This window comes from Camelus dromedarius, chromosome 16 (assembly GCF_036321535.1).
Source record: "Camelus dromedarius isolate mCamDro1 chromosome 16, mCamDro1.pat, whole genome shotgun sequence".
Lineage (NCBI taxonomy): Eukaryota > Metazoa > Chordata > Mammalia > Artiodactyla > Camelidae > Camelus > Camelus dromedarius.
In genome coordinates, this window is record NC_087451.1 from 56,674,878 (window position 1) to 56,698,290 (window position 23,413).

The 23,413-nt window shown below is 40.8% G+C and overlaps 2 protein-coding genes across 2 annotated transcripts; one reads left to right on the forward strand and one right to left on the reverse strand.

The window, feature by feature from the left end:
- Window positions 1-4,543: 4,543 nt before the first annotated feature.
- LOC135323127 (keratin-associated protein 9-1-like) lies at window positions 4,544-19,970 on the reverse strand. Its single transcript, XM_064494795.1, has 3 exons — window positions 19,428-19,970; window positions 10,003-10,203; window positions 4,544-5,579 (listed from the first exon to the last, which is right to left on the reverse strand). Exons 1-3 carry the CDS (start codon window positions 19,927-19,929, stop codon window positions 5,029-5,031), a joined length of 1,254 nt encoding a protein of 417 aa, XP_064350865.1. The 5' UTR covers window positions 19,930-19,970; the 3' UTR covers window positions 4,544-5,028.
- On the forward strand, window positions 9,807-10,993 carry LOC116157729 (keratin-associated protein 9-1-like). The gene is given in 2 exon segments (XM_031468140.2): window positions 9,807-10,123; window positions 10,125-10,993. Coding segments are annotated over 2 exon segments (360 nt in total). The 5' UTR covers window positions 9,807-9,838; the 3' UTR covers window positions 10,200-10,993.
- Window positions 19,971-23,413: the final 3,443 nt, after the last annotated feature.

Below are 23,413 nucleotides of genomic sequence, written 5' to 3' on the forward strand. Positions count from 1 at the left end.
TAGACTTACCATATGACCCAGTAATCCCACTCCTGGGCATATATCCAGAGGGAACCCTACTTCAAAAAGACACCTTCACCCCAGTGTTCATAGCAGCATTCTTTACAATAGCCAAGACATGGAAACAGCCTAAGTGTCCATCAACAGATGACTAGATAAAGAAGATGTGGTATATTTAGACAATAGAATACTAATCCGCCATAAAAACTGATAACATAATGCCATTTGCAGCAACATGGATGTTCCCGGAGAATGTCATTCTAAGTGAAGTAAGCCACAAAGAGAAAGAAAATACCATATGAGATCATTTATGTGTGGAATCTAAAAACAAACAAAAAAAACCATAAATACAAAACAGAAACAGAAACATACACATACAATACAAACTTGTGGTTACCAAGGGCGTGGGGGGTGGGAAGGGACTAACTGGGAGCTCAAAAGTTGTAGATACTGACAGGCATATGCAGAATAGATAAACAAGATTATGCTATATAGCACAGGGGAATATATACAAGATCTTGGTGTAACTCACAGCAAAAAAAAAATGTGACAATGAATGTATGTCTGTTCACGTATAACTGAAAAATTGTGCTCTACACTGGAATTTGACACAACATTGTAAAATGACTGTAACTCAATAAAAAAAAATGTTTAAAAAAATAGTGGAAGGGATCCTTAGAAGCCCCTGGTAGATTTCACTCACAGAGGCTGCCAATCAAAGATACAATATTCCATCTGCCAACTGCTTGGATACCTCCAGTGATGTGACTTCCTACCTCCATGGCAGCTTATTTCATTTTCAGGCATCTCCCATGAATAAGGATTGATGAAGTTAACATCTGTCCATCCTGGGTCTCCTGTGTCTTTTGCTCAGTGGGATCATTTATGGTTAGATAGTCAGAATAGCATTGCTGAGCAATTCTTCCTCTCATTATAAACCTGTTTCCTGATATCCCATGCTGCAACATCATACTCCTTTCACTCTAATCCTGGCCAGTGTTTTCCCACCTCATAGGATGCACTTCTGACTGTGCACAGCATTTCCCTGTCAACTGCATGAACTCTAAGATGCTCGTTTTCCCCACGGCCCCTGGCAAGGATAACCAGATCTTAATCATTAAAATAAATTCAGAGTGGTTTCTCTAAATGTTCTAGATGTTACCAGATTCTGATTTAGTGGGATGAAATATTCTTGAAATGTATGGACATGTCTTATCATTTTTACTACTTGGGTCTGTGCCAGTGTTGTAAGATGATTCTAGTTTGCATTATCCATTTTCCGTATAAGCTCCCTCATAGATCATGCACCTGTTCACCTCAGATGTTATCTTCAACCATAAATTATCTATGGTGGAAGAATCCTGTTATGGGAAATAAAATCGTATGGAAGACTATTCACATTCCGGGTCTGCCAGCCGCTACCTGTTGATTGGGGGAATATATTTAAGTCACTCCATGAACTGTTTCCCATGTGTATTGTGTCATCATCCTTTAAACATTTCTTTATTTTCCGACTACTGTCACACATACGGTGCCCACCCATGGTGTAACCTGGAGGTGTTTTCTTTCTCTTTTTTCTCTTTTTCACTGGGTGAGCCAGCCTAAAGGCAGATTCCTTCATGAAAGGGCCACAATTCTTTTCTTCTTTTCGTGTGTACAACATTATAGTTCTCCTTCTGCATACCTCCAATGTGCTCACCACCAAAAATTTAGTTTCCATCAACATGAAGTTAATCCCGTTTACCCACTTTGCCGTCTCCCTACCGCCCCCCACCTCTGATAACCACTACTTTCTTCTCTGTATCTACCTGTTTGTGTTTGTTTGATTTGGTTGGTTCACTTATTTATGTTTTTATTTACTTACGTATTTTCTTATCTCTTTCTTTCTTTATGTTTATTATAGCTTGTTGTATTCCACATATGAGTGAAGTCATACAAAATTTGACTCTCCCCGTCTGATTTATTTCACATAGGAAAATACCCTCAAAATACCGCCAATACATGTTGGTGCAAATGGCAGGATTTCATCTTTTGTTATGACTGAATAGTATTCCACTGTGTGTGTGCGCGCGCGCGCGCGTGTGCGTGTGAGTGAACCACGTCTTCTTCTTTATCCATTCAATCATAGTTGGGCACTTAGGTTGTTTCTTGGCTAGTGTAAAGAATGCCACCATGAACAAAAGGGTGCACATATCTTTTCAGATTAGTGTTTTCATATATTATCAAGTGATATCACAGGAACAAATCTGTTTGTCACCCTTACTTTTAGTAGAGAATTGTTCCTTTTCCCTTTCATCTCCTTGGCAATCTAAGATTTTGTCTTTTATGTACCTCTGTATGCCCAACTTCACAAAAGTGAGCCTCAAATTTACAAATCAGAAATATCCAAACCAAAGTACTTATAAAAAGCTACAACCCATGTGGGACAACAGCAGACTTTAGTGCCAATCTCAATGACTATAGAATACTTGGTGATCATTCTCAGCACAATTCCATTTGATTCCTGCAAAAAACATATGTGATTATACTATATAAACATGAAATACATTAAACGTCACTGGTCGATAACCCCAACAGCAACTTTTATGCCCGATAGAATGCTTTCTAATTGATTTATTTTTATTGAGTGAAATTCTTCAAATTCTATGGTGCTTTATAATTTTCAAAAGTTTCACACAGATGATTTTATATAATCTCATAATAATCCTTTTTTCTCTCCTACCCCCATGTTGCCCCTCCCCCCAACTGATAACCATTCACTTGTCCTCTACATCTGTGAATCTTCTTCTTGTTTGTTTTAATCACTAGTTTGTTGTATTTTAGAGATACCACGTAAGTGACATCATATGGTATTTATCTTTGAATTATTTCACTGAGCGTAATGCCTTCCAAGTCCATCCGTGTTGCTGCACTTTATGCCAGATAGAATGTTTACTACAACAGACCAACAGTTTCTGGGCTCAAAAGGTAGTAGAAAAAGGAGCTATCCCAATTTTAAAAACTGTGAGCAGTACACATGGTCACAATTTTGTGGGGTGGGAGAAAGAAGGGTCATGGGAAATGATATCCATTGACTGTTTGCAAGTGCTGAAAGATTGACTGATTGGACTGAGCCCTGGAGAAGCATGATTGGAAGATAAGGAGATCTGGAGAAGAATCACTTAGGTGGAGATGGGTGTGTGGGCAGAAAGTATTTCCTCCTTGTGTCCCATGTCGGTGCCCACCAGACAGTGCCCACCACTTAGGAGGCACCAGACAACACGACTGCGGGAGAACTCATCCCACCTCTGTCCTCAGGTGCACTGGTATCTACACAGGAGAGCATCAACAGAGTAGCCATGGTGGCAGAGGCAGAGGGTTGTGTGGACCCCACAGCTCAGGGTCCCTCTCACCATGGTTGCCTCTGCTGTATGTGCTGTTAGTCAGAAGCAAAGAAAGTTGTTGAGCCCTAACTGGTAATGTCACTCATGACACCGAACCATCCCACTCGAAGACAAGTTTTCTGCATGAGACCCCGTCTACATAGAGAAGGCACAAGTTCTTCCCTACTACGATTGCGTGTTTTGTGTATGGATTTGTCTTCCTTGTCTCAGTGCTATTACAGCCACTTAGAGTATCATCATCATGAGTTTGGACCAAGGGACCCGCTGTATGGTGAACAAGGTCAAACAACAGGCAGAAGTCCATGAGATCTGCTTGCTCTGCTCCACATCACATGGCAGAGAAATGGCTCACCTCATGGAAAATTGGAATGTCTTCTACATGTGCAGCCGAGAAACCTACTTAGAGTGACAACCTGTGAGATTGATAGGTTGTCTTCTGCATGTTGTATGTATCTTGATGCAGTGGGCACTAAGTGGTTCACATACAGGTGGCACCGTACAGGTGCATAAAAGTAGTATACGTAGTGTCAGAAAGTGATGGGTGGATGCGGGAGTGAAACCCTTCACTTTAATTCTCAGTGACATACTCAGGAATCTGTGCTTCCCATCTCCATGGATTTAGACTCTCCTGGGTTGAAGGTTTTAATCCTATGGAAGTCACATTTCTGTCAGGGGATACAACCTAATTTTACAAATGTCCTCTGGTCGTTTAGGGCTCCTCGTGTCAGTAGATCAGCAGGCAAGAAAGCTTACTATTACTTAGTGAGGGATAGTTATCATGAAGGTAGAGGGCAGAGGGAAATACATCTGAATGCAGAATTTCCCTGGAGTATCTCATGCTGTGTCCATGCCCAGGGATGACCACACAAGCAAGGACAGCAACCACAGCTTGCTGAGGGCATAGTCACCGGAGGCTCAGACATCTATTTCCTTGAGATGCAAATGTGGTGCCTTTGAGCAAGGAAAGACCTCATCCTGGATGAGTCTGTTTATGATTAGCTACATGACATTACACAATGAAATGTTTTTCTTCTGAAAATGGAGGTAATTGGGTCGGAGGGCTATTATGATGCTCAGAATGGATAATGCAGACAGTGTGTAAAGCAGGTTAAAATTCCTATATCAGGAATGCTGTGCAATAAATCAAACACAATATGGGATAAATTATGATACGGAATTTATTGAGAGACACATAGGGAAGACTCCTGTATCCAGGAAGACAACTCAAAGTGATCATAAAAGAAAAAAGAAAGGTGTGAGAGCCACGAGTACATTGATAAAGAAAATATGATTATGAATAACATTGATCGGTTGCAGAAACCTATGAAAAAGTTACCAGAATTAGTTTTCCTTAGTCACTCAGAGGGACTGGGTGGACCTGACTTCAGAGTCAAAGCCCAGACAAACTCCATATCAAGGATGCACAAAGCTGGCCCATCATCCACCTACACGAGAGCAAGAGAATTGGGGGAAGTCCTCTGCACTCCAACAAGCTGATTCACACGCTTTAAACAAGCAGAAGAGTAACAGAAGTTCTGGGAGAGCATGCTGATAATTGGCAAACCTAGGAAGTGAATTTGCCCCCAAAATGGCAACTCAGTTGACAGATTGTGTTGGATGCAGGGGATGGCTCTTGGCGAGGTGATCAGCAGGAGGGCTGGCAGCAGCTGGACACACAGCTAGGGCGGCAGCAGGTGGTCTGACAGCAGACAGGGCGGCAGCAAGGCTGGCAGCAGCTGGATCCGCAGCTCTGGGCCAGGCACCCAGGCAGGCAGCAGCACGTGGGCTGGTACCAGGTTCGGTGGCAGTACACGGGTGCACAGCTGGCTGGCTGGCAGCAGCTGGACCCACCGCAGTTTTGTCCGCAGCTGCTAGACTCACAGCAAGTGGACTGGCAGCAGGAAGGGCTGCAACAGCTGGTTACACAGGTGGGCTGGCAGCAGGTTTGTCCACAGCTGCTGGACTCACAGCAGGTGGGCTGGCAGCAGGTGGTCACACAAGTAGGTTTGCGGCAGGTGGTCCTGCAGCAGGTGGTCTGAGTAGCTTCATAGCAAGTTTGGGGGCAGCAAGGCTGGCAGCAGCTGGACTCACAGCAGGTGGGCTGGCAGCAGGTGGGCTGGCAGCAAGGGGAGCAGCATGAATGGGTCATGGTGTCAGTGGTGGAAGTTGGAACTCCTGTTGAGTGGTGAGTTTCTCAGATTCTGATCACTCCTTCTGTTCTGGGGCTTTTATACACTGGACCCCCAGTGCTGGGACCAATAAGCAGGACTTTCCTGGTTGTTGTTTACGTTGTTTTTGGAGTCACTGGGTAATTGTCATGGAGGAAGTTGTTCTTTTGTTTCTTTGAGGCCTCCTTAGATTAGTGTTTGATCTTTTCCTTAATTGTGGCTACAACTTAAGAGCCTCTTCCAGAAATGAGAAACTTAGAAATCATCTCCAGTAGCATTTCTGTTCATGTGACATCATCTGGTCATGTGATAGTTCTTGGTGGCTTTTCCAAGGTCAGAGCAGTCGACCCTTTTCAGCTTTGTCCCTTTGGCTATGCTTAGATTGGGAAGTGTCCTAAGAGGGTCAGAATGCTCATGCGTTCTGCGATGAATGAAGCCCTGTTGAGTTGAAATCTGATCCCCTACAAAGTTTGATTCAGTACCATCACATGTGTCTATCTCTGTTGCAACCAACACAAAATTTCCCAGTTTTCCTAGAGACATTAAGGTAGAGGATGATTGATGCAATGTTTTTTCAGGTGCACGTCAGCACCAAATCAGGAGAACAGAGGCAGAAGCAGTATACTGGTTTTCAGACAGCATCAATCTGTTAATATTCCATTGCTATTTTCTAGCTGGGCCAGTGATCTCAAATCCCGACTTACATGTACTTTCTTTTATAAATTGAGACAAACAGAATCGATAAGGTGATAGCCAAGGTATATTTGAATTTACAAATTTTCATATTTCAATAAATGTAGAACAGTGTACTACAATTTCTTAATTATTTTTCAGCCTCATTCTCTCTCTTCTAGGTACACATGTAGGAGTAAAATTGCTGTGTCATGAGGCAAACATATCATCAATAGGAGTAGACAGAATGAAACAGTGTTTCAACATTCCACTGCCAGCAGTGTCACCTGCTCTCCTGATATTGTGGGCCTTCTGAATTCTTCTGGTATGTATCTACGCTTTTTTTAAAAAACTAAAGTGTAATTGCTGTATAACAGTATATTAGTTTCAGATGTACAACATAATGATTTGAAATGTATATATATTACAAAATGGTCACTACAATAAGTCTAGTTAACCTCTGTCACCATACATAGGTATAAAATTTTTTTATGATGAGAAATTTTAAGATCTACTCTCTTAGCAAGTTTCAAAAATATGCAATAGATTATTAGTAACTATAGTCACCATGCTGTATGTTGTATTCCCATGACCTATTTATTTATAACTGGAAGTTTGTACCCATTCACCCCATTCACCCAGTTTGCCCACCCTCCCACCCCCAACGTCTGTCCACCACCAATCTGTTCTGTGTATCTGTGAGCTCAGTTTTTGTTTCTTTGGGTTTTTTTTTTTTTTTCAGTTTCCACATATAAGTGAGATCATACGGTATTTGTCTTTCTCTGTCTGACTTATTTCATTTAGCATAATAGCCACAAGGTCCATTCATGTCATCACAAATGGGAAGATTTCCTTCTTTTTAATGGCTGAATAATATTTTATTGTGTAGTATAAACCACATTTTCTTCATCTATTTTTCCATCGACTGACACTTAGGCACTTTCCATATCTTGGCTATTATAAATAATGCTGCAATGAACATGTGGGTGCATATATATCTTGCTGAGTTTTTGTTTTCCTCAGATAAATACCCAGAAGTGGAATTGTTGGATCATGTGGTAGTTCTGCCTTTAATTTTTGAGAAACATCCATAATGTTTTCCATGATGGTTATATCAATTTACATCCCCACCAGCAACGCACAAGTTTCCTTTTTCCCCACATCCTCACCAACACTTGTTATTTCATATCTTTTAAACAATTGTCTTTCTAAACTGATGTGAGTTAATACGGCATTGTGGTTTTGATTTGCATTTCCCTGATGGTTAGTGATGTTGGGCACCTTTTCACGAACCTATTGTTCATCTATGCCTTCTATGGAAAGATGTCTTTTCCTTAATTCTTCCCCCTTTTTAATGATTGTTTGGGTTTTTGTCCTATTGAGTCTTGTGAGTTCTTTGTATAATTTTAATATTAATGCCTTATCAGATGCGTGGTTTGCAAATATTTTCTCTCATTCAGTAGGATGCCTTTTCATTTTGCTGATTGTTCCCTTTACTGTCCAGAAGCTTTCTGGTTTGATACAGTCTCACTTGATTATTTGTTGCCTTTCCTTCTACTGTCAAATCCCAAAACTCATTGCCAAGACCTATGTCAAGGAGTTTACCATCTAAGTTTTCTTCTAGGAGTTTTATGGTTTCAGGTCTTGCAGCCAAGTTTTTAGTCCATTTGGAGTTAATTTTTGTGTATCCTATAAGACTGTGGTCCAGTTTCATTCTTTGGCATGTGACTGCCCAGGTTTTCCAACGCCATTTATTGGAAAGACTGTTCTTTCCTCACTTTGTAACTTGGGCTCTTTCATTGTAAATTAACTGTCCATATGTGTGTGGATTATTTCTGGGCATCTGTTCCATTGATCTATGTGTCTTTTTTATACCCATATCATACTGTTCTGTTTACTAGAGCTTTGTAATATAGTTTGGGATCAGTGAACATGATGCCTCCAATTTTTCATTTTCAAGATTGTTTTAGGCTTTGAGGTCTTTTCTGGTTCCATACAAATTTTAGGATTATTTTTCCTATTCCTGTAAAAACTACATTGAAATTTTAATAGGGATTATATTCAATCAGTAGATTGCCTTGGGTAATATGGACATTTCAACAATATTAATTCTTCCAATTCATGAGCACAGAATATCTTTCCATTGTATGAACTGAATGTATACATTCAAATGTGTAAATAAATAAATATTTTATTTATATAATATACATATGTATTTATCAAAAGACAAGTACAGAAACATACATAGTAAAACTATTTTAATATTTTAATATTTCCAATAGTGCCAAACTTCAAATAACCTACATATATATCAACAGTAGGGTGAGAAAATAAATTATGTCAATTTATTCAGTGGAAGATTATACAGTAACAAGAATGAATGAACTACCCGGATAAATCTCACAATCAGAATGTATACAAGAGGTCAATTCCATAATATGCCACTTGTACAAAGTCTAAAACATCCAAAACCAACTAACTAACTAACAAACAGTGCTACAAGTCAAAGGAATGATCACTTACTTTGGGAATGAATGAGGGGTATAATTCGAGAGGGTCGTTCAGTTCTAAAGTAGAACTGAACTAAAAATTTCTTAACTCACTAATAGCAACATGGGTTGTTCATTTTGTGATACTCCATCCAATTTAAAATGAATAAATTTTAACAAGTTGTAAACTTTAAATCTGAGCACTTTTTAAATGAAATTTAATCACAAAAATGTTTTGAACATGTTAGAACTCACATATACCTTAGGTATCCCCTATTTAGTCTAATTCATATAATACCAAAAAAGTAAGAAAGAAAACAGGAAAAGTGCAGTCAGTGATTTCAAGTCACTGACTCTGCTGGTAAAGACTTAACGAGAGTCACCAACTCATCTTGATTTGCTTGGAAATGCCCACAGGCCTATGTGAAAATCTCCCATCCTGGCTAGGACTATTGGTCACTCCAGGAGGTAAACTGATTTATGCTTCCTAATCCCAGTGTACTGCTTCTGCTTTTATCCACCTACTTCAGTTCACCTTTCCCATCTGAAAGATCGCCAAACGTCCTCTACCCAAGTGTCTTTCGTAGAACTGGCATATACAAATGGTGTGGGTTGCTGCAAAGTGATATTTGAAATACTCTTGAATCAGGCCTATGTGGGAAAACGCATTTGGTCTCTAGTCATTGTAAAGATACAGGCTGCATGCTCCTCCCCAGGAACACTCCCCAATCTACATATATCCAAAAGGAAAAACTGGGGAGTGATAACTGCTCTGACCCTCCCCAAGTAAGTGGGAACTATGTCACATGATCAAATAGTAATCAAAGCAGGAATGAGACTGATGATATGACTACTTCCTTTCATCAGAAAAAGTTTCTGTGAATTATTCTCAATTAAGAAACACATTAGAAGATTATTTTTTAAAGATTCATAGTGTCTAGGGGAAAACTTCTTCTTTTACAATTCCCCCAGTGACCATGGAAAAAATGTGAACAAAAATAAGGAAAATACTGCTCATTTGTCACAACTGTGGGGACCCCATGTATAAAAACTCTAGAAAAGAAGGAGTCACCAGATTCTGGAAAACTCACCTCTGAACAGGATTCCAGCCTCCACCACTGACACCATGTCCCACTTGTGTTGCTCTCCTTGCTCCCAGCCCACCTGCTGCAGGACCACATGCAGCCAGCCCACATGCTGTGAGTCCAGCTGCTGCCAGCCTTGCTGCCCCCAAACTTGCTATCAAACTACTCAAGCCACCTACTGCAGGACCATCTGCCGCAAACCTACCTGTGTGACCACCTGCTGCCAGCCCACCTGCTGTGAGTCCAGCAGCTGTGGACAAACCTGCAGCGGGTCCAGCTACTGCCAGCCTTGCTGCCGCCCTGTCTGCCGTCAGACCACCTGCTGTCGCCCTGTCTGCTGTCAGATCCACCTGCTGCCGCCCTAGCTGTGTGTCCAGCTGCTGCCAGCCCTCCTGCTGCTGATCACCTCTCCAAGAACCACCATCTCACATACCAAACTTCTTAGCATCTGATTTGGCATTCTAGAACAAATGTCACTTCCAAACATTGCTGAAAGCCAGCATTCTACCACCACATTTTTGTTACTCATCTGCCTGTTTAAAAGCTTGTGAATCAGCCTGATGGAGTGCGGAGGACTTCCTCCTGATTCTCTTCCTATGTGTGTGGTCCTGTGCTGGCTTCCTGCATCCTCCACGGGGAGTGTTGGTCTCTGCTTTGACTCTGAAATCATGATCTTTACCTTCTCTCCACATGTAACGTAGGGGAAAAAAATCCTCATGACTTTTCCTTCAGTTTCTGCTACGTATCTTCATAATACTCTTCATAATCACATTTCTTGTTCAATGTATTCATGGTTCTTGTACCCTGCTTTCTTCTTTTCATGATCACTTTGAGGTGTCTCCCTAGAAGCAGGGAATCTTACCCACATTTCTAAATAAATCCTCTTCCACTTTTCATCCCATGTTGTGTCTTTGGGTTATTGGACAGCTTTCCTGCTGTAAGGATTTACACACAGGTGCATCTCATACGCGTTGTTCCTTCTAAACTCATACGGTCTCCCACAAATTCTCTTCCCTTCTCACGTGAGAAAATGTCCAACTTGATAGATTATCTCAAAGTGAACACACCCATGTCCCTATTACCAGGTTAAGAAATAGAACTTAACCCCTTTCGTTTCAAATTATCTCTCTCAATAATATGAAAATTTATATTGTGAGTATCATCCATGTAATTATCTATGGGAAATTCATCCCCCTCTCTGTATCATCTTCACTGAATGAATATGACGTATTTTATTTGTATACTGTTGATATACATGTGGGCTGTTTGCCATTTGGGACTAATAAAAATTGTCCTGTTAAAAATAAATGAACATCTCTGTTGGATTAAATTCCATGAGTAGAATTATTCGTAGAAGTGTGTGGCCAAAGTGTTTATACTGTTCTCTGTAGAGGTCTTTCCCACTGCTATTAAATTTATTTCTAGTTATTTTATTTTGTATGCTATTATAGGCTATACTTTAAATTTTTTATTCTTTCACTGTTCCTGACGTATATAAAAGCAATTAATTTATGTATGTTGATCTTGTTACCAAACTCCCTTACTATATCCAGTAGTTACTCAATAGATTGTTTTTATTAATTTTACATGAACAGTTATAGCAACTATAGTTGATGGCATTGCCTGTCTATAAAGTTGAACTAAAGGGCATATATAGGAGCAAAACCAATTTTTGCAAAGGTATTTTATAGAAAAAGGGCTTTGTCAAGACAAGCAGAATTTCCTCTAGCCTGGAGGAGGATTTGAAAAATGAATGCATGTTTGTAAATACGAGTGGGGTAGTAAACCACGGAAATTCAGAGTCAGGAGAGGCTCACGTGCAAAAGTTGGCAGTGCACAGCCAAGCAGTGCACAGGGGAGAGGGACACTGCACCTGAGTCTTCCAGTCCCTTGGGAAAGACCACGTGTTTGACATAAATGCAAGATGCTACTCAAATTTTCATCATTCCAAATACTTCTTCTAATTCTTTGCTCACAAAATAATCTTCTGATTGCTACTGATCTCTCCTTTAGATATTCATGCATGGAAAACTGGTAAAAAAAAAAAAAAGCCTATAAGTAAAAAGCCTATAAAAACTATATTTATTGCAGTTATGATTGTGATTAAAAAATTGGCATATCAGTTTACGATGATGGATAAACTGTTATGCCCCAACAAGTGGACATCCTTTGTATGTAAATAAGAGTGAAATAAGCGTAGATTTCTGAATCTGCAAGAATCAAGTTCAGGCCCTCATAGATTTGTCAAAATATTGAAGGTCAACTTAAAAACCTTTCTGGGAAAGAGCTCTTTTTGCCTAGGTAATGGATAATATAATTTCATGGTACCATGTATTATTGTTTTTAATGTCATGCCTTTCAATGATTGTGGACTTGAGCGAATTACAGCAATGTCAGCAGTCAATCAGCCTTAGTGCTTGAACAACACTGAGGACTTAGGGACCTCACAGTGATTCAATAGTGGAAGGGAAATCGAATTAGCAATAAAAAAAAAAAAAAACCTCCCTACAAATAGAAGTCCAGGACCGGACGGCTTCACCGGGGAATTCTACCAAACATGCAAAGAAGAACTCATACCAGTCCTTCACAAACTCTTCCACAAGATCGAAAAGGAGGGACTATTCCCAAATACATTCTGTGAAGCCACCATCACCCTGATACCAAAACCAGGCAAAGACACCACCAAAAAAGAGAATTACAGACCAATATCACTGATGAACATAGATGCAAAAATCTTACCAAAATATTAGCAAATAGAATCCAACAGCACATAAAAATGATTATACCTCATGATCAAGGGGTGTTCATCCAGGGACACAAGGGTGGTTCAACATACGCAAATCAATCAGTGTAATACATCACATCAACAAGAAAAAGGACAAAAACCACATGATCAACTCAACGGATGCAGAAAAAGCATTTGATAAAATTCAACACCCATTTATGGTAAAAACTCACACCAAAGCAGGTATAAAGGGAACATATCTCAGCATAATAAAAGCTATATATGACAAACGAATAGCCAGCATAGTACTCAACGGTGAAAAACTGAAAAGCTTCCCACTAAAATCTGGGACAAGACAAGGATGCCCACTATCACCACTCCTATTCAACATAGTCTTGGAAGTCCTAGCCACAGCAATCAGGCAAGAGAGAGAAATAAAAGGCATCCAAATTGGAAAAGAAGAGGTAAAAGTGTCACTATATTCAGATGACATGATACTATATATAGAAAATCCTAACAGGTCCACGCAAAAACTACTAGAGCTGATCGAAGAATTCAGCAAGGCAGTAGGTTACAAGATTAACGTTCAAAAATCAGTTGCATTTCTTTACACTAATGATGAATCAACAGAAAAAGAAAGTAAAGAAACAATCTCCCTTAAAATAGCACCCAAAGTAATAAAATACCTAGGAATAAATCTAACCAAGGAGATGAAAGACTTATACATGGAAAACTATAAACCACTGATGAAGGAAATTAAAGAAGACTTTAAAAAATGCAAACATATCCCATGCTCCTGGATTGGAAGAATCAATATTGTTAAAATGGTCACAATGCCCAAGGCAATCTACAGATTTAATGCAATCTCTATCCAATTACCCAGGACATATTTCACAGAACTAGAACAAATCATAATAAAATTTATATGGAACCACAAAAGGCCAAGAATTGCCAAAGCATTACTTGAGAAAAAGAAAGAGGCTGGAGGAATAACTCTCCCAGACTTCAGACAATACTACAGAGCTACAATCATCAAGACAGCATGGTATTGGTACAAAAACAGACATATAGACCAATGGAACAGAATAGAGAGCCCAGAAATGAACTCACAAACTTTTGGCCAACTAATCTTCAACAAAGGAGGCAAGAATATACAATGGAATAAAGACAGTCTTTTTAGTAAATGGTGTTGGGAAAACTGGACAGCAGCATGTAAAACAATGAAGCTAGAACACTCCCTTACACCATATACAAAAATCAACTCAAAATGGATCAAAGACTTAAACATAAGACAAGATACAATAAACCTCCTAGAAGAAAACATAGGCAAAACATTATCTGACATACATCTCAAAAATGTTCTCCTAGGGCAGCTTACCCACACAATAGAAATAAAAGCAAGAATAAACAAATGGGACCTAATTAAACTTACTAGCTTCTGCACAGCAAAGGAAACAAGAAGTAAAACAAAACGACAACCTCCGGAATGGGAGAAAATTTTTGCAAATGAGACCGACAAAGGCTTGATGTCCAGAATATATAAGCAGCTCATATGACTCAATAAGAAAAAAACAAACAACCCAATCCAAAAATGGGCAGAAGACCTAAACAAGCAATTCTCCAAGGAAGAAATACAAATGATCAATATACAAATGAAAAAATGCTCAATATCACTAATTGTCAGAGAAATGCAAATCAAAACTACAATGAGCTATCACCTCACACCAGTCAGAATGGTCATCATTCAAAAGTCCACAAATGACCAATGCTGGAGAGGCTGTGGAGAAAGGGGAACCCTCCTACACTGCTCGTGGGAATGCAGTTTGGTGCATCCACTATGGAAAACAGTATGGAGATTCCTCAAAAGACTAGGAATAGACTTACCATATGACCCAGTAATCCCACTCCTGGGCATATATCCAGAGGGAACCCTACTTCAAAAAGACACCTTCACCCCAGTGTTCATAGCAGCATTCTTTACAATAGCCAAGACATGGAAACAGCCTAAGTGTCCATCAACAGATGACTAGATAAAGAAGATGTGGTATATTTAGACAATAGAATACTAATCCGCCATAAAAACTGATAACATAATGCCATTTGCAGCAACATGGATGTTCCCGGAGAATGTCATTCTAAGTGAAGTAAGCCACAAAGAGAAAGAAAATACCATATGAGATCATTTATGTGTGGAATCTAAAAACAAACAAAAAAAACCATAAATACAAAACAGAAACAGAAACATACACATACAATACAAACTTGTGGTTACCAAGGGCGTGGGGGGTGGGAAGGGACTAACTGGGAGCTCAAAAGTTGTAGATACTGACAGGCATATGCAGAATAGATAAACAAGATTATGCTATATAGCACAGGGGAATATATACAAGATCTTGGTGTAACTCACAGCAAAAAAAAAATGTGACAATGAATGTATGTCTGTTCACGTATAACTGAAAAATTGTGCTCTACACTGGAATTTGACACAACATTGTAAAATGACTGTAACTCAATAAAAAAAAATGTTTAAAAAAATAGTGGAAGGGATCCTTAGAAGCCCCTGGTAGATTTCACTCACAGAGGCTGCCAATCAAAGATACAATATTCCATCTGCCAACTGCTTGGATACCTCCAGTGATGTGACTTCCTACCTCCATGGCAGCTTATTTCATTTTCAGGCATCTCCCATGAATAAGGATTGATGAAGTTAACATCTGTCCATCCTGGGTCTCCTGTGTCTTTTGCTCAGTGGGATCATTTATGGTTAGATAGTCAGAATAGCATTGCTGAGCAATTCTTCCTCTCATTATAAACCTGTTTCCTGATATCCCATGCTGCAACATCATACTCCTTTCACTCTAATCCTGGCCAGTGTTTTCCCACCTCATAGGATGCACTTCTGACTGTGCACAGCATTTCCCTGTCAACTGCATGAACTCTAAGATGCTCGTTTTCCCCACGGCCCCTGGCAAGGATAACCAGATCTTAATCATTAAAATAAATTCAGAGTGGTTTCTCTAAATGTTCTAGATGTTACCAGATTCTGATTTAGTGGGATGAAATATTCTTGAAATGTATGGACATGTCTTATCATTTTTACTACTTGGGTCTGTGCCAGTGTTGTAAGATGATTCTAGTTTGCATTATCCATTTTCCGTATAAGCTCCCTCATAGATCATGCACCTGTTCACCTCAGATGTTATCTTCAACCATAAATTATCTATGGTGGAAGAATCCTGTTATGGGAAATAAAATCGTATGGAAGACTATTCACATTCCGGGTCTGCCAGCCGCTACCTGTTGATTGGGGGAATATATTTAAGTCACTCCATGAACTGTTTCCCATGTGTATTGTGTCATCATCCTTTAAACATTTCTTTATTTTCCGACTACTGTCACACATACGGTGCCCACCCATGGTGTAACCTGGAGGTGTTTTCTTTCTCTTTTTTCTCTTTTTCACTGGGTGAGCCAGCCTAAAGGCAGATTCCTTCATGAAAGGGCCACAATTCTTTTCTTCTTTTCGTGTGTACAACATTATAGTTCTCCTTCTGCATACCTCCAATGTGCTCACCACCAAAAATTTAGTTTCCATCAACATGAAGTTAATCCCGTTTACCCACTTTGCCGTCTCCCTACCGCCCCCCACCTCTGATAACCACTACTTTCTTCTCTGTATCTACCTGTTTGTGTTTGTTTGATTTGGTTGGTTCACTTATTTATGTTTTTATTTACTTACGTATTTTCTTATCTCTTTCTTTCTTTATGTTTATTATAGCTTGTTGTATTCCACATATGAGTGAAGTCATACAAAATTTGACTCTCCCCGTCTGATTTATTTCACATAGGAAAATACCCTCAAAATACCGCCAATACATGTTGGTGCAAATGGCAGGATTTCATCTTTTGTTATGACTGAATAGTATTCCACTGTGTGTGTGCGCGCGCGCGCGCGTGTGCGTGTGAGTGAACCACGTCTTCTTCTTTATCCATTCAATCATAGTTGGGCACTTAGGTTGTTTCTTGGCTAGTGTAAAGAATGCCACCATGAACAAAAGGGTGCACATATCTTTTCAGATTAGTGTTTTCATATATTATCAAGTGATATCACAGGAACAAATCTGTTTGTCACCCTTACTTTTAGTAGAGAATTGTTCCTTTTCCCTTTCATCTCCTTGGCAATCTAAGATTTTGTCTTTTATGTACCTCTGTATGCCCAACTTCACAAAAGTGAGCCTCAAATTTACAAATCAGAAATATCCAAACCAAAGTACTTATAAAAAGCTACAACCCATGTGGGACAACAGCAGACTTTAGTGCCAATCTCAATGACTATAGAATACTTGGTGATCATTCTCAGCACAATTCCATTTGATTCCTGCAAAAAACATATGTGATTATACTATATAAACATGAAATACATTAAACGTCACTGGTCGATAACCCCAACAGCAACTTTTATGCCCGATAGAATGCTTTCTAATTGATTTATTTTTATTGAGTGAAATTCTTCAAATTCTATGGTGCTTTATAATTTTCAAAAGTTTCACACAGATGATTTTATATAATCTCATAATAATCCTTTTTTCTCTCCTACCCCCATGTTGCCCCTCCCCCCAACTGATAACCATTCACTTGTCCTCTACATCTGTGAATCTTCTTCTTGTTTGTTTTAATCACTAGTTTGTTGTATTTTAGAGATACCACGTAAGTGACATCATATGGTATTTATCTTTGAATTATTTCACTGAGCGTAATGCCTTCCAAGTCCATCCGTGTTGCTGCACTTTATGCCAGATAGAATGTTTACTACAACAGACCAACAGTTTCTGGGCTCAAAAGGTAGTAGAAAAAGGAGCTATCCCAATTTTAAAAACTGTGAGCAGTACACATGGTCACAATTTTGTGGGGTGGGAGAAAGAAGGGTCATGGGAAATGATATCCATTGACTGTTTGCAAGTGCTGAAAGATTGACTGATTGGACTGAGCCCTGGAGAAGCATGATTGGAAGATAAGGAGATCTGGAGAAGAATCACTTAGGTGGAGATGGGTGTGTGGGCAGAAAGTATTTCCTCCTTGTGTCCCATGTCGGTGCCCACCAGACAGTGCCCACCACTTAGGAGGCACCAGACAACACGACTGCGGGAGAACTCATCCCACCTCTGTCCTCAGGTGCACTGGTATCTACACAGGAGAGCATCAACAGAGTAGCCATGGTGGCAGAGGCAGAGGGTTGTGTGGACCCCACAGCTCAGGGTCCCTCTCACCATGGTTGCCTCTGCTGTATGTGCTGTTAGTCAGAAGCAAAGAAAGTTGTTGAGCCCTAACTGGTAATGTCACTCATGACACCGAACCATCCCACTCGAAGACAAGTTTTCTGCATGAGACCCCGTCTACATAGAGAAGGCACAAGTTCTTCCCTACTACGATTGCGTGTTTTGTGTATGGATTTGTCTTCCTTGTCTCAGTGCTATTACAGCCACTTAGAGTATCATCATCATGAGTTTGGACCAAGGGACCCGCTGTATGGTGAACAAGGTCAAACAACAGGCAGAAGTCCATGAGATCTGCTTGCTCTGCTCCACATCACATGGCAGAGAAATGGCTCACCTCATGGAAAATTGGAATGTCTTCTACATGTGCAGCCGAGAAACCTACTTAGAGTGACAACCTGTGAGATTGATAGGTTGTCTTCTGCATGTTGTATGTATCTTGATGCAGTGGGCACTAAGTGGTTCACATACAGGTGGCACCGTACAGGTGCATAAAAGTAGTATACGTAGTGTCAGAAAGTGATGGGTGGATGCGGGAGTGAAACCCTTCACTTTAATTCTCAGTGACATACTCAGGAATCTGTGCTTCCCATCTCCATGGATTTAGACTCTCCTGGGTTGAAGGTTTTAATCCTATGGAAGTCACATTTCTGTCAGGGGATACAACCTAATTTTACAAATGTCCTCTGGTCGTTTAGGGCTCCTCGTGTCAGTAGATCAGCAGGCAAGAAAGCTTACTATTACTTAGTGAGGGATAGTTATCATGAAGGTAGAGGGCAGAGGGAAATACATCTGAATGCAGAATTTCCCTGGAGTATCTCATGCTGTGTCCATGCCCAGGGATGACCACACAAGCAAGGACAGCAACCACAGCTTGCTGAGGGCATAGTCACCGGAGGCTCAGACATCTATTTCCTTGAGATGCAAATGTGGTGCCTTTGAGCAAGGAAAGACCTCATCCTGGATGAGTCTGTTTATGATTAGCTACATGACATTACACAATGAAATGTTTTTCTTCTGAAAATGGAGGTAATTGGGTCGGAGGGCTATTATGATGCTCAGAATGGATAATGCAGACAGTGTGTAAAGCAGGTTAAAATTCCTATATCAGGAATGCTGTGCAATAAATCAAACACAATATGGGATAAATTATGATACGGAATTTATTGAGAGACACATAGGGAAGACTCCTGTATCCAGGAAGACAACTCAAAGTGATCATAAAAGAAAAAAGAAAGGTGTGAGAGCCACGAGTACATTGATAAAGAAAATATGATTATGAATAACATTGATCGGTTGCAGAAACCTATGAAAAAGTTACCAGAATTAGTTTTCCTTAGTCACTCAGAGGGACTGGGTGGACCTGACTTCAGAGTCAAAGCCCAGACAAACTCCATATCAAGGATGCACAAAGCTGGCCCATCATCCACCTACACGAGAGCAAGAGAATTGGGGGAAGTCCTCTGCACTCCAACAAGCTGATTCACACGCTTTAAACAAGCAGAAGAGTAACAGAAGTTCTGGGAGAGCATGCTGATAATTGGCAAACCTAGGAAGTGAATTTGCCCCCAAAATGGCAACTCAGTTGACAGATTGTGTTGGATGCAGGGGATGGCTCTTGGCGAGGTGATCAGCAGGAGGGCTGGCAGCAGCTGGACACACAGCTAGGGCGGCAGCAGGTGGTCTGACAGCAGACAGGGCGGCAGCAAGGCTGGCAGCAGCTGGATCCGCAGCTCTGGGCCAGGCACCCAGGCAGGCAGCAGCACGTGGGCTGGTACCAGGTTCGGTGGCAGTACACGGGTGCACAGCTGGCTGGCTGGCAGCAGCTGGACCCACCGCAGTTTTGTCCGCAGCTGCTAGACTCACAGCAAGTGGACTGGCAGCAGGAAGGGCTGCAACAGCTGGTTACACAGGTGGGCTGGCAGCAGGTTTGTCCACAGCTGCTGGACTCACAGCAGGTGGGCTGGCAGCAGGTGGTCACACAAGTAGGTTTGCGGCAGGTGGTCCTGCAGCAGGTGGTCTGAGTAGCTTCATAGCAAGTTTGGGGGCAGCAAGGCTGGCAGCAGCTGGACTCACAGCAGGTGGGCTGGCAGCAGGTGGGCTGGCAGCAAGGGGAGCAGCATGAATGGGTCATGGTGTCAGTGGTGGAAGTTGGAACTCCTGTTGAGTGGTGAGTTTCTCAGATTCTGATCACTCCTTCTGTTCTGGGGCTTTTATACACTGGACCCCCAGTGCTGGGACCAATAAGCAGGACTTTCCTGGTTGTTGTTTACGTTGTTTTTGGAGTCACTGGGTAATTGTTATGGAGGAAGTTGTTCTCTTTGCATTTTATAGAGATACCTCTGTAAATTAATGTTTGATCATTTTCTTAATTGTGACTACAACTTAAGAACATTTTCCAGAAATGAAACAGTCAGGAATCATCACCAGTAACATTTCTGGTCATGGACATCATCTGCTCATGTGATAGCTCCTCCTGCTGTCTCTGAGAAGGTGAGAACAATTCTGCCCTCTCAGCTTTGCTCCTTTGACTGTACTTAGATCAGGAAGGGCATTTAGAGGGTCAGGATGCAGATGCATTCTGTGATGAATGAAGCCCTGCTTGAATCTAAGTCTGATCTCCCACAAAGTCTGATTCAAGACTAACACATTTATCTATGTTTGTGGCAACTGACTCAAAATCCCAGTTTTATCAGCGACATTTACATGGAAGATGATTGGCACAAAGTTTTTCAGATGCAAATCAGCACCAAATTAGGAGAATAGAGGCAGAAGTAGGGCACTGGTTTTCAGACAGCATCAATCTATTAATCTTCCAACATTATTTTCTATCTGGGCCACTAATCTCAGGTGAGATATTCCAACTTGTACTTACTTTTTTTTTTTTTAACAAATTGAGGCAATTGGGTTAGATAGGTTGATGGCCAAGATATATCTGAATTTGTAAGTTTATATTTCAATATATGTGGAACTCAGAATAATCATTGGCTCTTTAAAACATTGAACCAGTTTGTTCATTAAATCATGTTTAATAAAACTAAGGGTACAAAGTTCCTGAAAAAAAAAGTGAAAGATGTAGACATAATTTTTAAGCATACTTGATACATTTCAGTTCATTATTCATTTTTTTAATTCCTCATTTTGAACAGCTTCATGGAGATATAATTCACAGACTATACAATTCAGCTGTTTAAAGTGCACAGTTCAGTGGTTTTTAGTATATTCACTGAGCTGGGCAATTATTACCGTAATAAAAATTTTAGACGATTTTCATTATGCCATAAAGAAACCCCATACCCATTACTCCCCATTCCACCTACAGCTCCAACAACCCTAGTCAACCACTGATCTACTTTCTGTTTCTGTTGATTTCCCTATTCTGGACATTTCATATAAATGGAATTGCACAATAGTGGGCTTTTTTCTGGCTTCTTCCCTTAGTATAATGTTTTCAGGTTTCATCCATGCTGTAGCATATGTCAGTATTTTTATCACCAAATAATATTCCATTGTATGGATGGACCGTACTTTGTTTATTCATCAGTTGATAAACCTTTGGTTTTGCAGTGCATTGAGTGGTGGCCACCAAAATATATGTCCATCCCTTAAGAGCCCTGAAACTTATGAATGTGACCTTATTCGGAAAAAGGTTCTTTGCAGATGCACTTAAGTTAGGGATCTCAAGATGAGAACATCCTAGTGGGCCCTAAATCCAAGGACCAAAGTTCTTATAAGAGGCACATAGAGGAGAGAGAAAGGAGGAGACATGTAAAGATCAGGCAGAGATTGGATTGATGCAGCCACAGCCAGCCAAGGAACCCCAGAAGCCACCAAAAGCTGGAAGAGGCAAGGAAGGAATCTCCCCTAGAAACTTCAGAGGGAGCACAGTCCTACCAGAACTTTGATTTCAGATTACTGGCTTTCAGAACTGTGAGAGAGTAAAATTCTGTTATTTTAAGCCACCCAGTTTGTGGTGGTTTGTTTCTGCAGCCTTGGGAAACTGACACAAGATTGTTTCCACTTCTTGGCTATTATGAATAGTATTGCAGTGAACATTCACATACAAGTTTTTGTGCGGGTGTATGTTTTCATTTCTCTTGGGTAGATACCTAGGAGTGGAGTTGCTAGATCATATGGTAACTGTTTCACATTTAGAGGAACTACCAAACTGCTTTCCAGAGCAGTTATGCAATGTCAACCACAAAAATGTTTTGAACATATTAGAACTCATAGATACCTCAGGTATCATCTCATCTAGTCTAGTTTCATGAAAGAAAAAAAAACTAAGTAACCAAAAAAAGTGCACTCAGTGATGAGAGGTAATTGATTGACTCTGGGTAAAAACATGACTGTAGTTACAGTCACCAGCTCATCTCGATTTGCTTGGAACTGCCTCCAATTATATGTGAAAACTCACCTCCTGAGAATCCCTCAGTTGGTACAGCTGGTCACCCCAGGACATAAACTGATGCTTCCTCAGCCCCAGTGCACTATTTCTACCTCTGCCCACCTGCTTTGGTTCTGCTTTGCCATTGGAAAGCCATTGTGCCAAAAATCCTCTATTCAAGTGTCTGATAGGACTGGGCTACCCAGGGCGGGCTGGTTGCTACAGAGGGATGCCTAAGTCTTGGATCAGGCTTTGTGGAAACACACTTGGACTCAGGCATGGCTTCATTTTGTCACTGTGAAGAGATCAGCATCGTGTCCCTCCCCCCAAGTATACTTTCTAATCTATGTACAACCAAAGGAATAAAATTGAGGAGGGATTCTGTGAGATGACTGTACTGACACTCATAGGGCCATCAGAAAGTGTATCATGTGACTAGTTTATAGTCTATGATCAAAGCAAAATTGGTGCTGATGTGACTGCCTTCCTTTTTCTGAAAAAGTTTCTAAGGATTACTGTCAATTAAGAAACACATTAAACACTTTTTTCTGAAGAGTCATTGCATTTAGAGAACAATGTCCTCTTTTACAATTTCACCATGACTATGAAGGACAAGGAAGTCCTGCTCGTTGGTCTCAACTTTGGGGCGCCCCTGTATAAAAACTCCAGAACAGAAGGAGACATGAGATTCTGGAAAACTCAACATTAACAGGAGCCCGCCCTCCACCACTGACACCATGACCGTGCTGTTCTCCTTGTTGCCAGCCCACCTGCTGTGGGTCCAGTAGCTGTGGACAAACCTGCAGCCAGTCCAGCTGCTGCCAGCCTTGCTGCCAGCCAGCTAGCTGTGCGCCCGTGTACTGCCACCAAACCTGGTACCACCCCACGTGCTGCTGCCTGCCTGGGTGCCTGGCCCAGAGCTGCAGATCCAGCTGCTGCCAGCCTTGCTGTGTGTCGGCTGCTGCCAACTGTCCTCCTGCTGATCCTCCCACCATGGAATCATGTGACACAGACCAACTTTCTGCCATCCAACTTGTGAGATCTCCAGTTACTGCCACCAGCTCCATCACCCGGCTTCACTAGCGTCTGGTGGGCTGCCACTATCTTTCTATTAGTCATATTGAATAAGAGGCACTGTGAGATGGTGTAGTGACATGCAGTTGACTTCAGTTTTATTTTCTTCATTTTATTTGCAGCCAATCTCTGTGATACCTGCAGATCTTAGGGCTCC